We start from the raw sequence: 17,678 nt of genomic DNA, 5'->3' as shown, positions 1-17,678 counted from the left end.
TGACTCTCCTCTCCCAGGGCCTCCAACAGCACCAGGATTCCATGAATTGGGTTTTCAGCAGAAACCAGTGATTGTAAAAATCCCCAAACCTGGGCTTGCAAGAGGTTCATCAAGGACTCAAAGGGTGGGGTCGTTGTGTGTGGGTTCACTTTTAAAAATTAACTCTGATTTAAGGCAGGACATGATAAGAATTACAGCATGACCACTACTCATAAAATCCTTGTGTGTGCACCACAGCCAGGGAGGCACAAGGACCTAATTCCCCAGGAACAAAGCCAAACATCCATTTACAGCCCCACAGGCCTCGACTCAGGTACATGAGTGAGTTGCTTAAATAACTGCAGCAGCAGGGAAAAAAACCCCAGGATTGGTATCCTTGTGGATCCTGGTTGGGCCCAGGTTCAATGCTGGTGTAACCCCACTGATTTCACTGCACTCACACTCGGGATCACTTTGGGATTTTGAAGGTTCAGCGCTGGTGTAACCCCACTGATTTCACTGCACTCACACTCAGGATCACTTTGGGATTTTGAAGGTTCAATGCTGGTGTAACCCCACTGATTTCACTGCACTCACACTCAGGATCACTTTGGGATTTTGAAGGTTCAATGCTGGTGTAACCCCACTGATTTCACTGCACTCACACTCAGGATCACTTTGGGATTTTGAAGGTTCAATGCTGGTGTAACCCCACTGATTTCACTGCACTCACACTCGGGATCACTTTGGGATTGTGAAGGTTCAATGCTGGTGTAACCCCACTGATTTCACTGCACTCACACTCAGGATCACTTTGGGATTTTGAAGGCTCTGTTACTGCAGCAGGATGCTGCTCTGCTCCCAGGCTTTCCCACACATTAGCATTCTGGGGTGGTAGAAACTCATCCCATCACACAGTGCTGAGAATTTTAAAATAATAAAGAAGCCAAGATGCCTGCTGTCGCCACCAACAGCTAATTATAGCAGCATGGACAGGCTTCCCTCGCAGAATTCCATATGCTGTGTTCCTCCAGCACAACAAATAAACCAGATTAGAGAGGGGAGGCTGAGAAGACATCTCTGATTTTGAAATGAAATAATTTAATGGAAATTTGCTTTTTTTTTTTTCATATGTGCTTCTGGGAAAGTGGGCAGAGTGCAGGGGCAAAACTTGGTATTTAGCAATTTATTAAGAGTTTCTCCATTAGACTCCTCCACACAACCCTGGGCTTTAGGCACAACCATCCCAGAATTCAGCCACTTTTCCACCTGGCACTGCTGGGACACTCAGCAAAGGCCAGAAGACTGATCCAGTTTTCCTAATGTGATGCTGAGCATTGGAGGCACCCTGCCTTAGATATTGTCTGGAGCAGCCACAGAAGGAAGAGGAGACTCCAAATACCCCTCAAAGAGCAGAACTGCTGGCACGGGTGATTATCCAACACAGGGTCTGTCACCTGCCTGGTACTGCTACCCTTAATTATTCTTTTTGTCACATTTTCCAGTTGTTTTCTAGTGCTAAAAATTGCTGTGAGGGAATAAAGAGGAATCCCCCTTGGGCTTGGATTCTATTAAGCCGTGGTTTCATTTGCTTCAGAGGAGAGAGACCTAAATGTGGAACTGAATTTCCTCAAAGTTAATTCCCAAAGCTGGGCACTGGAGGGATGTAGGTCACTTTGCTTTGTTCTGAGGCTGAGCTGAGCTATAAATACCATTGGTTTTTTCTCTGAAAAGTGGGAGAACACACATCCTTGCTGCTTTATCCAGGTCACTGCCTCCGAAGGCAGTGCCACAAGGTAACATCAGTGGCTCCTGCTGCCACTTCCAGGCTCTGCTTTCAAGGAGAGAATCCCATAAAACCAATTTTTCCCTGTATTAAGAATGCAAAACAGCACTGCAGGATGTGCACTCTGGGGAATTATTTTTCTCTACAGGTCCTGAAAACACATTTTGGGCAATGTTCTCCCCTCAATCACCAATATATTTTTATCCCATGAACTGTTCACCTTCACTGTTCACCTCGATCCCTTCATCACAAAGGGATCAAGTGGCCCAAGTTTTCCATCCGCTGTGTCTGGAAAGTGCAAAATATCAAGGAGATTTCCTTCGGGGAAAAAAAGGCAGGTTCCCAGGGATAAATCCACATAGCCTGGCTGACCCTGGAGCGGCTCCCATGGCCGACAGAAGGTGCTGAAGAAATGAATATTTCTGTGGAATAGCGGCATCCAGTGGCAAAGAACGATTCCTGGGAATATCCTTGGAAAACCGGGACAGGGCCACGGAAAAGCAGAGGTTTCTCCCCCATATTCAGTGCTGTGCAACTCCAGCCCGTTGCAGGAAACAGTGCAAAGCCCAAGTTAATTTTATTTATTTATTTTTTAAATTTTATTTTTAAAAGAGAGATTAGCTTGAATTTTAATTATTTTCAATTTTAAAATATTTAATTTTTAGTTCTTATTTTTTAAAGAGTGATTAGCTTGAATTTTAATTTTTTTTTTAAATTTAAAAATATTTCATTTTAATTTTTATTTTTAAAAGAGAAATTAGCTCGGAAAAAAAAAAAAACAAACAACAACCTGACATAACTCAGAGCCTGGATGTGCAAGCTCCTGTTCACAAAAAGCACTGGCAAAAGTAAGGCCTAAATTATCTCAGTCTTTATGGAGTGAGCCCAAAACCAGCTACTCCATGAATGGATCTTGTAGAACAATTGGTGTTGGCTGCATTCATCTGTCCCTAATTTATAGTTATATTAATGTAAATATAATATTAATATTAATAATGTAAATAATATAATAATATAATAATAATTAATTGATTTATATAATTATAAATCTGCCTGGCAAAAAGCAGGCTGAGGGAGGGAACACCAGAGCATGTTCAGACTCACTGACCACGTCCCCAAATATTTTCCAGCACTCACTTTTCACCTTCTGACATCGAATGCAGTTGTGTCAGGACCAGGACAGATCAATTCACTCATGTCATGCTCACATTTCCCCAGTTTGTGTGTTTAGCTGGCCTGGCCAACATCACTTTTATGCAACACAGAGGACAAGGGACACCGAGTCCTCCTGTTTGGCTTCATCAGGTTTGTTTTTGGACAGGTCCTTTGTACCCTGTAGCCATAAAACTTCGGGTAACAGCTGCTGTGCCATGACACTGTCTCAGAAATTTGCTCTCTTCAGTGTCCACAAACCCCAGGCAATGCTGCTGCCTGATGTCCTTCTTCCCTCTCTTTGAGTTCCAGGACTCTGGAAGGTGCTCCTGGCGGGCTGGGGTGGCACAGGGGATGTTTTTTGTGACCTTGCTGCCATGTTCCTGCTGTGAGTGCAGGGTGGTAATGCTGGCAAGGTCTTACCTCACTTAACCAGAGTTTCCAAGGTGTCTCTGAGCTCAGCAGGGGCGAAGTCAGCAGAGTGTGTGTGTCCTACACCTGACAGGAGAGATCCACATGAACACTGGCATCAGTATCATCATCAGAGACATGATACAAACTCCTAAATTGCCTCTGAGAGTAATTATAAAAGTAGTAGTCCTATGCTTTAAGGTTCAAGGCCAGGCTGGATGGAGCAACCTGGCCTGGTGGAGGGTGTCCCTGTCCACAGCAGGGGGTTGGAGCTGGGCGATCTTTGATCTTTAAGGTCCACTCCAACCCACTCCATGATTCAGGCGTTCAGATTCATGTCCGGTGGCACTTCAGCCACCCATGATCTCATTCCAGGCACAGGGCTGGGGTACGCAGTGGGAGGAGGATTTCAAAGCCCTCCCAGCCACCTGCTGAACAAAGACACGAATCCCCCTTCACAGAATCATAGAACAGTTTGGGTTGGAAGGGGACCTTGCAGACGATCTCGTTCCACCCCTTGCCGTGGACAGGGACACCTTCCACCACCCCAGCTTGCTCCAAGCCCTGGCATTGAACACTTCCAGGGATGGGTGATCTACACCTTCCCTCAGCGACCTGTCCCAGCGCCTCACCCCCCTCACAGCACAGAATTTCCCCCCAATATCCAATCGAAACCCACTCTTTTAACAGCTGATCCCGCTAAACCAAGGACTTGTTGCACTGAGTTATCCCAAAAAATCCCACACACCCAACCATTTAACCACGAGCATCCCTCCCCATCCCCTCCCGCGGGCCGCACCGCCGCTCTGCCCGGCCAAAGGGGACACGCTGCCGAACCTTTCCCCTCAGCCCCGAGCCGGGGCGGCTCGCCGGCTCCCCGTGGGCTCCCCGCGGGCTCCCGGGAGTTGTAGTCGGAGCGCCCGGAGCGGAACTACGGCTCCCGGCTGCCCGCGGGAGCGCAGGCGGGGCGGCCCCGGGGCCGAGCTGCGGCTGCGGCAGCGGCACCGCGGGGACGCGGCGGCCGCGGGGACGCGGCCCGGCTCCAGGGACACGGCCCGGCTCTGGGCCGGGGGGGTTTGGGACAGCCACACCGGGGAGTAGCGGGATAAAGGCGGATCCCAGCCCCGGCTCCCACACGAGCTCCTCACCCGCCTTCTCCGCCCGCCCGGGCGCGGCTGTGGGGATGGAGGAGGGACGGCGGCGAGCGCAGCGCTGGGATTGTGACTCTGGGGATCCTCGGCTCTGCCTTCTCGCTGAGGTACGTGCCGGGATTTTCCCGGTTTTTCCTCTCTGGATGGGGCAGCTGGAAGGGGCCGGGGTGGTTCTGACCCCTTGAGCCGGGGTGGTTCTGACCCCTTGAGCCGGGGTGGTTCTGACCCCTTCAGCCGGGGTGGTTCCGGCCCCTTCAGCCGGGGTGGTTCTGATCCCTTGAGCCGGGGTGGTTCTGATCCCTTCAGCCGGGGTGGTTCTGATCCCTTCAGCCGGGGTGGTTCCGGCCCCTTGAGCCGGGGTGGTTCCGATCCCTTCAGCCGGGGTGGTTCCGATCCCTTCAGCCGGGGTGGTTCCGATCCCTTCAGCCGGGGTGGTTCCGATCCCGTCAGCCGGGGTGGTTCTGACCCCGTCAGCTGGGGTGGTTCCGGCCCCTTGAGCCGGGGTGGTTCTGACCCCTTGAGCCGGGATTGAGGCCGCGCCCGCTCGCTGCTGCTGCTGCTCCCGCTCCATTCGTATTTTCCTGGTTGCTCTGGAGGGTGGGAACACCCGTCCTGTTCCCCAACAGGTACTGCAGGTAAGGCCTGGCTGGCTGAGGTGAGGGCGGTGATTCCTGCCGGGAGTTTCGTGTCCCTGGAGCGTGTGGGGAAGGCAGCTCGGAGCTGAGGCACATGTGGCTTTTTCTCTGCTGTGTTTCTGTGTTTGCAGTCTGCCTGAATGGAGGCAGAAAGGGCCAGACCAAACCCAGAATAAACCCAGAGAAGTTGGTGCAGCTGCGCTGGAGGTGTTTGCTCTCATTTCACCGCCCATGCTCAGCTGCAGAATTACTTTCTGAATGTCACAAATTCTGATTTCTACCTCACTGAGAAGCAAGTGAGCCCTGGCTCACCTTCATGGAGGTCACTTGAGCTTGGCTTTACTGCTCAACCTTCTCTCTTTTTGGCTAGGAGCCTCATGACATCCTCTGCACTTCTCTGTTGCTATAGGAGGAGTGTATTTGGCTCAAATGAGATAGCATTTTTATTTCCCCTCTGTTTAGCAAGTCCACAGTTTCCTGAAACTGCTTGCTACAAAGAATGATGCAGTTCATCCTTCTAGGACCTTCCTCCCTGCTTGATTACCTGTTGAATTTTTCATTCATGGTTTCAGGATCTGGAGGAGTGAATTGTCAAGGGATGCAGCTCCTGTAAATAACCCACATCCCCCATTTTTATGATGGGAGTGATGCTGTGTGATAAACAGATAATGGAGATGAGGAAGAGGAAGCTTCCACAGCCTTGACAGAGCTGGAGAAGTTCTTGCTCTGTTTTGAGCTTTGCTTTCTGCTCAGAGTTGTAGGTGTCTTAGGTTTGTGTCTGGAGCAGGTGACATCTTTTGGGCACGTGATGATTCCTTTAAAAAGTTCTTTTTTAACTTACAGGGCAGTAGGTTGGGTATCAGGTATCACTGTAGTCTCAGCTCTAGCACTGATGTATCTTCAGTACCGTATGCCTGTTTTCAGACTGATTTAATTCTGTGCTGGAAGGACAGGAGCTCCTTTAGGATGCCTGCAGCATTATTAACAAACAGCTTCCCCGTTGTCATTTAACAGCATCACCACTGGCTCTGTTGTATTGAAGAGTTATTCCCTTTTTAGGCTTCTGAAAGGTAAATGTGTTTCCAATCCCTTCCTCTTTGCACAGCACAGCTCTGTGAGTCACTGCCATGAGAAGGAGCTTCATATTTGTGTGATATTTGGCTCGGCTCAATTCTCTGCTTCTTCTGATATTGCTGTATAGCATCGTATGTTTTGACATTTATTTTGAGTGCATGTTTGGAACTCTGTGGCTGCGAAAATCCTGTGCCAAATTTGTGTATGAGGAATCTGTTACTCTCCTGCTTTGGTCTGCAATGGCCACTGCTGGGATTGTTTGGAAGAACTGGGTTGCCGTGCACAACCCTTGCCCACTAAAACTTTGTCAAATGTCAGGAAAACTGCAAAAAAACTGTGAAAGTACTGTGAGTGTGGTGGTTGCAGTTGTCTCTTTCTTGGGAAGGGGTATGTCCGTGGCTTTTTAAGCTGCCTTGATCAAGAATTGGGTGGCTCCAGGAGCACGGGATGCTCAGAGCTGTGGCTGCTGCCTCAGAAACAAGCTCATCTCCTGCCTTGTGTTTGTGTATGCCTGATTTTGTTGCTCACAGAGGCTGGTCCTGGTGGTTTCTCTGGAGTTGAAGGCTTTCTCCAACCTAGTTCAGCTCTCTGAGGTCGTGTTGTCCCTGCCTGTTCCATCAAATCTGTTTGCCTTGCTCATCATCTCTGCTACAGAAGTGCTCCTGGGCTCTGGCAGGATTCGGGGCTGTGCTGAATGTGACCGTGTCACTCACAGCAGCACTGATCCTGCCCTTCCCATTCCAGTTGCTGTTTTCCAGGGATAGAATGGAGAGTCCTGTTTGAGTTCTGGTTGTTTTTCAAGGACTCTAATTCATGGCTTATCAAGGGCATTTCTGGAGGGGCCAGAATTGTAATACAGTGTCCTCAGAAGGAGACCAACACACTTCTCCATCCACTCTCCTCCTGGAAGCTCTGATGGGAGAGAGATCATTGAATTCTCCTTAAACAAAGTGGGGTCTGTTGTTTCTTGGGAGACTTGCAGAATTTAAGTATTTCTTTTATCTCTGTACTAGTGTTTGAAATTTCCAAGAGTACAGAAGTCTTCCAGCATTTAGACTGGAAAGAGTCATTAGTGGAGTTACATGTGTGCTGGCAGGACATCAATGGCTTGGCCTTAGACCTTGATCCACATTCCCTGATGGGACCCCAAGGAAATTAGGGGTGCATGCTGGATCAGGGGTTGAAACTTCCTTCTTTTCCTGTGACCAGGAAAACAGAACTTGGAGTTGGGATGTGTGAGCTTTGTTCCTGCCTCTGCCAGCAATCCCACATGTACCTACGGCTCCATTTCCCATCTTCAGAGTGCTCTTGTGTTCTCCAGAGTACCCAGAGCACAAAGATAACATCAGGCCTTGCAAAATGCACAGACCTGGAGGTGAATGATGGATGTGCTGACCCTAAACCTTGGTTGAGTAAGGAAGGCAGCAGCTCCTCCTCACTTTGTTCTGCTCCCACACGCCTGCCTGGCCAAAGGCATGTCAGGAGAGATTAGACTTAAACCTTCTGATCTGCTTTTAGAGCTCAGAATGGGCAGGTTCCAGGCTGAAAGCAGGCAGGAGCACAGTGCTGACCGTTCTGGAAGCCTGAAGGGGAATCTCAAGTTGGTAGGATGAGCTATCAAGGCTCATCAGGGATCCAGCAGGTTTCATGCTCCAGCTCCCTCTGTGCCAGGCTGAAGGAGCTGCTTTTCATTTGGAAGAATTGGAGGAGGTTGTGTTCCTAACTCAGAGGATTTGTTAATCCCATTGTAGCACCTTTGCTCAGGGTCCCAGAATCTTAAATACCTGTGAGCAGCCCTATCCCAAAGTCACAGCTCTGTGTTTGCTCAGCCCCACTTTTCAGCCACCTCTCAGGACATCAGAGTTAATTCCTCTTGATTTTTTCACTCCTGCAGTAAACCAGGATTTTGATTTTGAATGACTTCTGGGGACACTTACTGCCTGTCTGGACAGGCAAGGCAGTTGTGTCATTAGACTGGAGGTTTATGAACTTTTAAGTGCTCCAACTCAGATTTTAATGGTAAATAGGAGTTGATAGCTGGTGTGAGAGAGATGCAGACCTGAGCTTTACCAGGGCTCCACACCATCAGCTCTGGGCCAGATGGTCTTGCCTCTGAGAAATATATTAGAGCAATGTCAAGGAAGAGCACAGTTGAAATCTGCTGCCAAGACAGATTTCTCACTGCTGGAATATGTTTCTGTCTGATCCTCTATTTCTAGATGATTGAAAATAGTTCTGGAAGGGATTTTGCTGAGGCCACTTAGCCCATCCTTTTCCACAAGGCATGATAAAGTGCACTGAAACCCTTCCTGGTGGGTCTGTTAAGCTTGTTCTTTAAGCAATGGCGATTTTCCAGCTGCCCTGGGTGGGTTTTATTTGACTTTATTAAACTTTTTTTTTTTAATATTGTGGCTTTTGTCACTGTTCTGGGCACAGAAACAAGGGATGCAGGTGGTTGATAATTGACCTCTTAAACTCAAGAGCCAGAAAAGTGATGGTGGTTCCTGGCAGGAGATGGAAGAGGAATCACTCAATGCAATAATATTGAGGTTTTGTTTGTTTTCCACAGGGATCTTCCATGGAGGGCATGGGAAAGTTAAAATACCATTTAAATGTTAAATTTCAAGTTAAAATACCATTCTCCCATTTTTTTCTACGCAAAGACCTTCATTCAAACTTAGCAAATAATTGCTTTTTTTTCCTTAAACAACATTACCTAGTGGTTGTGTGTGTGGGCAGGGAGTATTTGTTTTTGCTGTAGAGCAATGTAAATTTAACTCTGAGATCTGCTATTGAGGAAAAAGTGGATTCTCATCAGCTACTGAGCTTTTTCAAGGCTCCAGGCTCAGATCTGCAAACTGTCGGCTCCAATTAAAGCAAATGGCTGGAGCTGTTTTTTCTCCCTCCTGGAAAGAACACAGTTCATCAAAAGCCAGAAGGAAATTTTATCGGGCTCATGAGCAATTATCTCATGGGATGTAATAAGAGAGATCCACGAGATGCCCAGTGTGAACTTCCACTTGTAATCACTTTTATTTCTCCATTGGGCAGACAAGCACTGATCTCAGCAATTTGAAGCCTGAAGTTTTCCTGTGGAGTAGAAGCTGTTGGAGGGAACTTGTGCTTTCGGAGGGTTTGATTGATGTTGACGTAGAAATGTGAATTTTGAGCATCCCTGACCTGGCAAAAGATATTCCACCTTTCTGTGTGGGGTGGGTTAACCCTGGCAGGCAGCTCCCTTCCGCCACAGTAGGACAGGGAGCAGGACTGGAAGGGTAAAATTAAGGAAGCAGGACTTCCTCAGGTGCAAGGATTGCTTGGGAAGGCAAAGAGACTCCAAACATTCCCCTTTCCTCTTTCTTGCCTCAGTTTTTATTGCTGAGCATGTCCCTGTGGTCACTCAGGGTCAGCTGCCCTGGCTACTCCCTCCCAAATTCCTGTGCACCCTCAGCCTCAGTGGGAAAACCAGAAAAGGCTTTGACTGTTCTGCCCCAGCTCAAACCCCCCTGTGTTGTCCACACTGCTTTGGTCACACATCCAAACCAGAGCAGCAGACAAGCTGCAGTGAAGGAAATGAAGTCAATCCCAGCCAAACCCAGTACCCTGTGGAGTGCCACAGCTTCTGGTGGTGGCAGCCTGTGCCAGCTGTTTAGTTTTGGTTTATGGTGGTGTTTCCTGAAGGTGGTGTTTGCATTTGTGTGGTTTAAAGCAAATATTGACCATTGTGCAATCCAGTTCATTTCATGGTTTAGTCCTTCAGTTAGCACGGAGCTGATTCATGAAAAGCACTGTGCTGTGTCTTTGCTCCTGGGTGATCACTGTCACTTTCTTTTTAATTAATTTTGTTACTCACTGCTGACAAAAAGCCCTTTTCAGTCCACGGATCTCAGTGACAAAGCCAGTTTGGGTTTTGTGCAGATGAGTGTGATGTTTTTGGAGCAGGTTCAGTTTTCTGTGCCTGTTGTCATCACAGTGGGGTTGAAATTTGAGTTAAATTGAAGGTTCAAGGCCAACTCAGTTCAGTTTTTGTGTCCACTGCAGCTTTTGGGTCCTGCCATACTCACACATAATAAACCCAAAATTTAAGATGGGTAACTTCCCTCTAATTTCTTCCACTTTTAGGATTTACTCTGAGGTTGTTTGCCATGTTTTAGGAAACCAGAATGCTGGAATCAAGAGTTTGCACAAAACTACTGCTCCTGAATATGAATGAATTTGTCTAAAGGTGCTTCCTTTAGACCTGCATCCTTTAACAAGGTGAAGGAATAGGTGGAAAAGCAGAGTGAGAACCACTGAAACGTTGCTGAAAGGGAAAGGAACAACTCGGCGCCAGAACACAAGCGGCGTAAAATGGAATGTAAAATTCAGTTTGGGCAAAACAGATCAATGGGCTGGCATTTGTAAAGGCCAAGTGTTGATTGCAGAGATAAAATGCTCGGTGGGGACTCTGAGCCTGGCTGGTTATTTTTAGCATTTCCTCCCTGTGTGTCAGGATGTGCCTGTGCCTGCTCCCGTACGGTGACGCTGAAACGACAAGATATTAATCCCTGAGCAAAGGCCTATTAATCACCTGCTTTATTCTGTTTATGTAATAAGGTTAAATATGCTCTGGGAGCAGGTGAGGTTTGGGCCCTGGGAATGATTTCACCTCACCTTTTTTTTTTTTTGATTGATTGGTTTCGCCAGTGGCAGCTGCCCCATGTCTGATTTTAAAATTTCAGCTCAGGTTGATTTATCAGTAAAATGGGTTCCTTGATCTGCTGTTGGTATTTAAGCCACAAAAACAGCATCTGCTCCTCTCTCACTCCCTCCCCTGTGCCAGTGATGCCATTTTGCAAAATTTTAGACTAAACAAAATTCCTGACTGCACAAGGAGAAGGGAGGAAAAGTGTCACTGAGGCCTTGTGGCTTCTCAGGGGAAATATCATGGAATTCCAGACTGGTTTGGGTTGGAAAGGACATTAAAGCCCATCCCATTCCACCCCCTACCATGGGCAGGGACACCTTCCACTATCCCAGGTTTCTCCAAGCCCCATCCAGCCTGGCCTTGGACACTTCCAGGGATGGGGCAGCCACAGCTTCTCTGCTGCAAGGTGCTGTCCATATGGTGGTGGGATAAAAATATTGATTTCCTGTGTGTTTTACTGGTTTTCTGCTCTGTTTTCATCTAATAGTGACTATATTTGTGGGAATTTAAGGTTTTAGGCATGGATGCTAACCTTGGTAATAAACTTAGCAGCTGTTAAGCCTTGAGCAGAGGTATTTGATCCTAGTTATTAAAGAATATAAAAGTATTTATTTCTCTTTTGTAGGTAGGAAAACAGGTAGGGAACAATAGTTGGTGTAGGTGAGCTCTGGGCAGTCACTGAGCTGTGAAAGTTGTCAGGAAAGGGGAAAACCCTGCTGAGCCTTATTTCTGTAGGGAAATGCTCACAGGAGTGGTGGAGAAAGTAGTACTGCTAAAAACCAGCAGTTTTGAAGTCAATGTGAGCTGACTTAATCACACCAAAATTGTGTCGATATTCTTGGTGTGAGGATATGCAAAATTAAGTCCTGAAGCTTTGCAATAGTGGAAGCTGATCAATTTACATTTTTAATGGCTTGATAAGAGTTCATTTAATGGCACTGGAAGAGTCAAAGAGAACAGAAAGAGTAAGAAGTGGGGAATTATTTTATTTTCAAAATGCTCTTTGGGGGTTTATCAATTGGGGAAGTGGGGAATTTTGGAGAAGTGTGTGATTTGCAGTTACCTGAGGAAGCATCCTCTGCATGGGCAAATCTCTTTCAAGTGGAACAATTCACCTCAAGAAGACAATTCAAACTGCAGGATATGTGTAAAGGGAAGAAAAAAAGCTGCTTTTTATTTCTTTTAAGCACTTCCTCTGTTTACCATGCTGTTCAAATAATGTGATCACCAGGTTCCAGGCACTGATTTTGCCAGCTGTTTACAGCACTGGGTTCTGTTTGCTGTGGGGCCAGACCAGCAGCAACCTTTGCCTCCCACGAGGTGGATGTTGGGGCTGTCACAGTTGAAGATCGGCAGAAAGTTGTCACAATTATTGCAGCTAAAATGTTGTGGATTAAAAGCTGGAGTATTTTCCCTTTTTTCCAGTTAAGTTTTAGTGGGATTTCCTAAAACTGGACTCACAGATTACAGCTAGGCTGCTCTTTCCTGTGTTACAGTAGGCAAGGTCAGAATGTTAGATCAGGATTCAGAAATCTGCTTTTCTTAGAATGGATTATTTGTTCATGGTTCCTTGAAATTCCCATGGGAAAGCGATGTTTTCTCTGTGAATCATTTCTGGCAGCTATACCTGTCCTTCCCTGGAATAATTATGGCCCAGGCAGCATCAAGGGAGGAGTATTTGCTTCAGTGAGTGAAACATTTCCACTTAGGAAGTCAATAATGCTGCTCTGGCAAGGCTCAGACCACAAGAGGGCTTAATTAATCTCGTAAAGATTTTGACCAGCCCTTTCCTCCCGTTCTGCATCGCCCCTGCAGAGGAGATGGGAATGCAGGATGCACTCGGTGCGTTCTTGTGTGGAAAATGGAATATTTGCATTAGGAGGGCATCCTCAGATCAGCCAGCAAGGGACTGGTGGTGGTTTTTGCAGCCCTGACAGCTCCTTCAAAAGCATTCAGCATCACAAGTGTGCAGCTGAGCTCCAGCAGCGTCCAAAATTTGTGGGAAGGTGCACAGGGAAGGTGTGGGTTTGCCTTTCTGGGACACAGGGTTGGCTCTGCTGTCGGGATTCTCTGTTGGGCACTTGCCAGGATGTGTCAGTGCCAGCCTGCTCTGCTCTTTTCAGGTAGGGAGGGATTATCTTCCTTTATACTGTAGGGATTTTCATTTTATGGGTTTGTGGCACAGCCTGGAATGTTCTTTGATCGATAATTGCTGGAGCTGGCATTGCCTTCCTTGGAATGCTGAGAGTTCTGTGCCTGTGATGGTTCATTCATTCCTGGGGAGAGGAAGAAGGCCCAGTGAAATGGCAGAAAACTCTGAAGGCTGGGAAGCAACCCTCTATCCCCACCTAATACCCTGTGGAATTTGTTGCTTCCTTCCCTAAGCATGGGATTCCTTGGGATGAAGCAGGAAAGGGTTGTGGTGGTTCTCTTTAAGGAAAAGCCCTGTAACAATAATTAAATTGTGCTTCTCTTGTACCTTTTGCGTTGTTGGATGTTCCCATTTGTTTTCTCTGCTTGACTGGTTCGTAGCAGCCTTTAAAAAAAAGCAGTTCTGCCTCTTAGTTGGAGCAATAAATAGTCCATTTTATTCATCTGTGATCTGGAGGAAGAGGGAAGATCTCACTAGGCTCTGCAGAGCTTTCTAAAAAGGATATTCTTTGATAATTCCTGCTCTCATAAAGACAGTAAACACTGGTGCACCTTCAACTCAGCAATGTTCCATCCACCCCCACAAAAACAAATGAAAGACTCGCCCAGGGCGACTTTTAGTGATGATTAGAAGCAAAGATGATGTGAAGTTCACAAGGACAGCTGGGTTTGATGCTGTTCTCGTGTGACAGGTGTTTGGATGTCACAGCCATGCGTGGCAGGGAGAGGCTGAAGCTGCAGAGATGCTAAAGCTGAGCAGGAATCAGGCTCATGCTGCACGCTGGAAATGTGATTTTGCATCAAACGACTCCTCCATGCATTCAAAAGAGGATGTTTGGCTGGAGGATGGGTTTATTTTTAGGGCTTGGTGGTTTCAGTTGCTTTTATTGGTAGGTGGGAGCGTTGACAATGCGTCCCAGGGTCCAGAGCTGCTCCTGCTGCTGGGGCTGAGCACATCCCCTCAGCTGGACCAGCTCCTCACCCTGGGCTGAGCTGGCCCTGTGTCGTGGCACTGGGGGAGCTTTGCTTGTGGCATCTGCTTTATTCATCCCTTGGCATCCTCTTGGGCCTTTTTTTTTCAAGTTTTGAGGAAATCTGGATGTTCTGGATAGCTCAGGAGGAAGAGGGAGACCCAGGGATGCCTGAGGATGCTACAGGAGATTTTTCCAGGCTCTGCATATTGGAAGCCACACTCCTCTGTCTTGTTGTGCTGGTAAAGAGAGAAAGAGGGATTTGAGAATCTGTTTAAGAATCTGTTTGATTTAATTCAGAATGGAGGATGTGCTACATCTGTGTGGTGTTCACCTCATTTACCCATTGTCATGGCAACAGTTGGGAAGGCTGTCCCTGTCTCACTGATCCCAGCACTAAATCTGCTGGGTTTATTGCAGGCTGAGCAATAGCCCTTCCTTGTTCCTGCTGTAGCTGGTGGATACATAACAGGAAAAGACTGAAATTATTCTGACGTTGGCCATGTTTTTGAAAAACTGCGGTTACTTAGGGGAAACGGACAAACGTTTCTTTCAAGTTTTAAAAGTTCCTGTATGCTCAAATCAAAACCAAAACTGGCTTGAAGGGCAAGTGAAACTCAACAGTGCAGTATTCAGATAAGATGCGTGTGAGGAGACTTCCTGAAAAATAGACTGAGATTGAATTTTATTGCTAAAATCGTGCTGCTGGTGTTTTCTTGGTAATTTCTTTCCATTTTATTTACTGTGCTTGTTTGTCTGCTGCTGTTCTGTCTCTGGTGGCTGTTGTGCTTATTCCTGAGTTTGGAATCAAGGGCTGGTACTGGAATTTTGTAAAGACTCCTTTCCCAGTTCTCTTCCCTCATTCACAGTACTCTGGGACAAGTTTTTTGGATATTACTGCAGATGCTGATGAGCCTTGGAAGCCTGGTTGGGTTTTTTATCATTCTCATCAGTGCTCAAGCTGTGAGAATCCCGGTTTTGAATAAAACAGAGATTTCTCTGCTCAGCAGGTTGGGCTTTTTCTGCAGCCAGATCCTTCTGGGGGGGAAATGCGATGTGTGGAGTGGCATCACCTAAATTCCTGTTGTATTTCCAGGTGTGCTGACCATGCTGCCCACGACGCTGCGAGTGCTGCCGCTGATCCCGCCCGTCTCCGAGACCCCTCTCGAGGAGGAGTTTTAGGGTTTGCTGTGCAGATCCATGGACCTGGACCCCCATGCCAGCATGCAGGTCGGGATGCGGGTAGTCCGTGGAGTGGACTGGAAGTGGGGCAGCCAGGACAGCGGCGAGGGCAACGTGGGCACCGTGGTGGAGATCGGCCGGACGGGCAGCCCCACCACGCCGGACAAGACCGTGGTGGTGCAGTGGGATCAGGGCAACAGAACCAACTATCGCACGGGCTTCCAGGGGGCTTACGACCTCCTGCTCTATGACAACGCCCAGATAGGTGAGCAGGGCCAGGACAAGGGCGCAGCCACTGGCAAAGCCACCTCCTGCCCCACGTTGGGACAGTCTTCGGCACCTGCGGGCAGAGCACAGCCTGTGCGTGGCCAGGACATTCCTGTTTCCCTCTGTGCAAAGGTTCTGCTTTCCTCCTCTTTCCATCTGTGAGCTGAACACTTCCACTGAGTTTGTCCTTCTGCAGACATGGCTTTAGGAGGAGAGGCCCTAATGTGGATATTTCATATTACACATACCACTTCACATTGTATTATTGCATCACCTTCCATACACGATTTTTTTTTCTCCTTCAAAACACGTATTCATCAGGTTTCATTCAAGTCCCCTTTACAGTTGTGTGCCCTAATTCTGTAAAGTGTGGACTAGAGGAGTAGGTTCATTCAGAACAGTTGTGCCAGGGTTTTCTAGCCCTTAAATAATTTCTCCTTAGAAACACAGCTGTTTCAATGCCCAGCACTAAGCATGGCACTCTTCCATGAGCAGTATTCGTGCTGTAAGGAGCAGAAATATTTACTTTAGGTATGAGTGGGATTAAAAAATGGGAATGTAAGAAGCTGGAAAGATTTGAACAGAGGGCTGACAGGATTTCTAGGTGCATTGTGAAGTACTTGTGCTTCTCCTTGGCTCAGTGAAAGGTCTTTTTCTGGAAAGGTGGTTCTAAGAACCTGGTTTTCCCTGGAAGAATTTGTGTGGATCTCCCATTCTCTTTTGCTCCCCTAGGTGTCCGTCACCCCAACATCATCTGTGACTGCTGCAAGAAGCACGGCATCCGAGGCATGAGGTGGAAATGCAAAATGTGCTTTGACTACGACCTGTGCACCCAGTGCTACATGAACAACAAACACGACCTGTCCCACTCCTTCGAGCGCTACGAGACTGCTCACTCCCAGCCGTGAGTCCACTGCACCCTCAGCAGATTTATGGGGCTTAGCTCCATCCTAATGCTCTCCAAAACCTGCTCTGTGCACCCCTGGGGTGTGCAGAATAACCCAGCAACAACAGTACAACCTAACTTGTCCACGTCTGTGTGATTTATAAAGAAATTCCTGTGAATTTATGGGGCAGTGCTCAATTTTTGCTGATTGGGTTGCACGACCAGAAAAGTTTGTTCTGTGGAATTATGGTTAGTTTTTTATGAAGCTGCTTGAAAAGAAGGGCAGCAAACAGAAATCTGCAGAGTGTTTTTATAAATGACAGAAGAATGATTTCTGCTCTGGTTTTTCTCTTCCTCAGCCCCCCCCAAATAAATAATTTCTTAGATTTGCTTTGCTACTTGCTGTTCTCAGGCCACAGGGAGGCTGACAGGGATCTTGCACTCCCAAATTGTTGATTTATTCTGGGGGTCTATTCACTGAAGAGGCAGCACTTTCTCATTTACTCCTGCTCTGCACATGAATTTTTTTGGAGGTGACTGCTGTGGAACAGCATTTGTAATTTTATGCTCCTCCATGATTTGCCAAAACATGAGAGATCTGTTCTCCTGTCCTGAGGAAGAACTCAAAAACAGGCTCAAAAATACTTTTATTTGCACCTCCTAAAGTGGGCATGAAGATGAATCATGTAATCCTCTTGCCTTCAGGAGAAGGAATAAGAAATCAGCTTATCTCTGTCATTGATTTTCTTTTTTTTTCCTTTTTTTTAATGTTTTTGAAAATATCACTGTGCCTTGCATCCATCTGTGGAATGAAAAGTGTAATTACTGTGCTAAAGGCAGCGGTGTGGGATTTGGGATTTGCAGCTGCTTTTCCTGCCATGTGGGAAGCTCTGCCTGGAGCTGATTGCCAGAGTGGTGCCAGCGTTGGTTGAGCCAGAATTCCGAGTCCTAGCAGAGGAGGGATGCTGCTGGCCAGACAATCTCCCCCCTGAGCTTTGAGGCTTGTGTTTATCCACCAGATGAGGGTGTTTCTGGAGCTTGTGTTAATATGACAAGCCAGCCAGCTCCTACTGTGAAATGAGCCTCACAATTTGGTGTATCTATAAAAATACACATCTCTATAAAAATAGACGTGTGGGGGCTTTTTCTCTTTCTATTAATAACAGAGTTATCTCCAAGTAGTTACTCAGGGATGCCTGCTTGCGTCTTTTATTTGAGTTTAAGGTACATCATTTTACTCACATTTAATTAAAAAAAAAAAAAAAGAGAAAAAGGCACTGCTGCAGAGCAGCCCCGATTTTCTGCCCTGTGCTGGGGATTTCTCAACCCTGCAGGTGGGAAATCCT

The 17,678-nt window shown here is 47.1% G+C and overlaps 2 protein-coding genes across 4 annotated transcripts in view; one reads left to right on the top strand and one right to left on the bottom strand.

Annotated features, from left to right (window-relative positions):
* Window positions 1–2,392: 2,392 nt before the first annotated feature.
* LOC138121579 (uncharacterized) lies at window positions 2,393–5,432 on the bottom strand. Its single transcript, XM_069035236.1, has 3 exons — window positions 5,427–5,432; window positions 4,128–5,250; window positions 2,393–3,415 (listed from the first exon to the last, which is right to left on the bottom strand). Exons 1-2 carry the CDS (start codon window positions 5,430–5,432, stop codon window positions 4,174–4,176), a joined length of 1,083 nt encoding a protein of 360 aa, XP_068891337.1. The 3' UTR covers window positions 2,393–3,415; window positions 4,128–4,173.
* MIB2 (MIB E3 ubiquitin protein ligase 2) overlaps window positions 4,499–17,678 on the top strand; it is a 38,324-nt gene continuing 25,144 nt past the window's right edge. For 2 of the 3 annotated variants that reach the window (XM_069035243.1, XM_069035240.1), the window contains exons 1-3: window positions 4,499–4,586; window positions 15,094–15,444; window positions 16,179–16,350. In XM_069035243.1, the coding sequence (XP_068891344.1) occupies window positions 15,198–15,444; window positions 16,179–16,350 (419 nt within the window). In that variant the 5' untranslated portion in view covers window positions 4,499–4,586; window positions 15,094–15,197. Of the gene's footprint in view, window positions 4,587–5,034; window positions 5,115–15,093; window positions 15,445–16,178; window positions 16,351–17,678 lie in introns of those variants that run through there. The other variant, XM_069035241.1, reaches the window with a different exon arrangement.

The sequence above is a fragment of the Aphelocoma coerulescens genome, chromosome 21 (assembly GCF_041296385.1).
Source record: "Aphelocoma coerulescens isolate FSJ_1873_10779 chromosome 21, UR_Acoe_1.0, whole genome shotgun sequence".
NCBI lineage: Eukaryota > Metazoa > Chordata > Aves > Passeriformes > Corvidae > Aphelocoma > Aphelocoma coerulescens.
The sequence above is the reverse complement of the archived record's forward strand: the minus strand, read 5'-3'. Positions and strand labels throughout refer to the sequence as shown.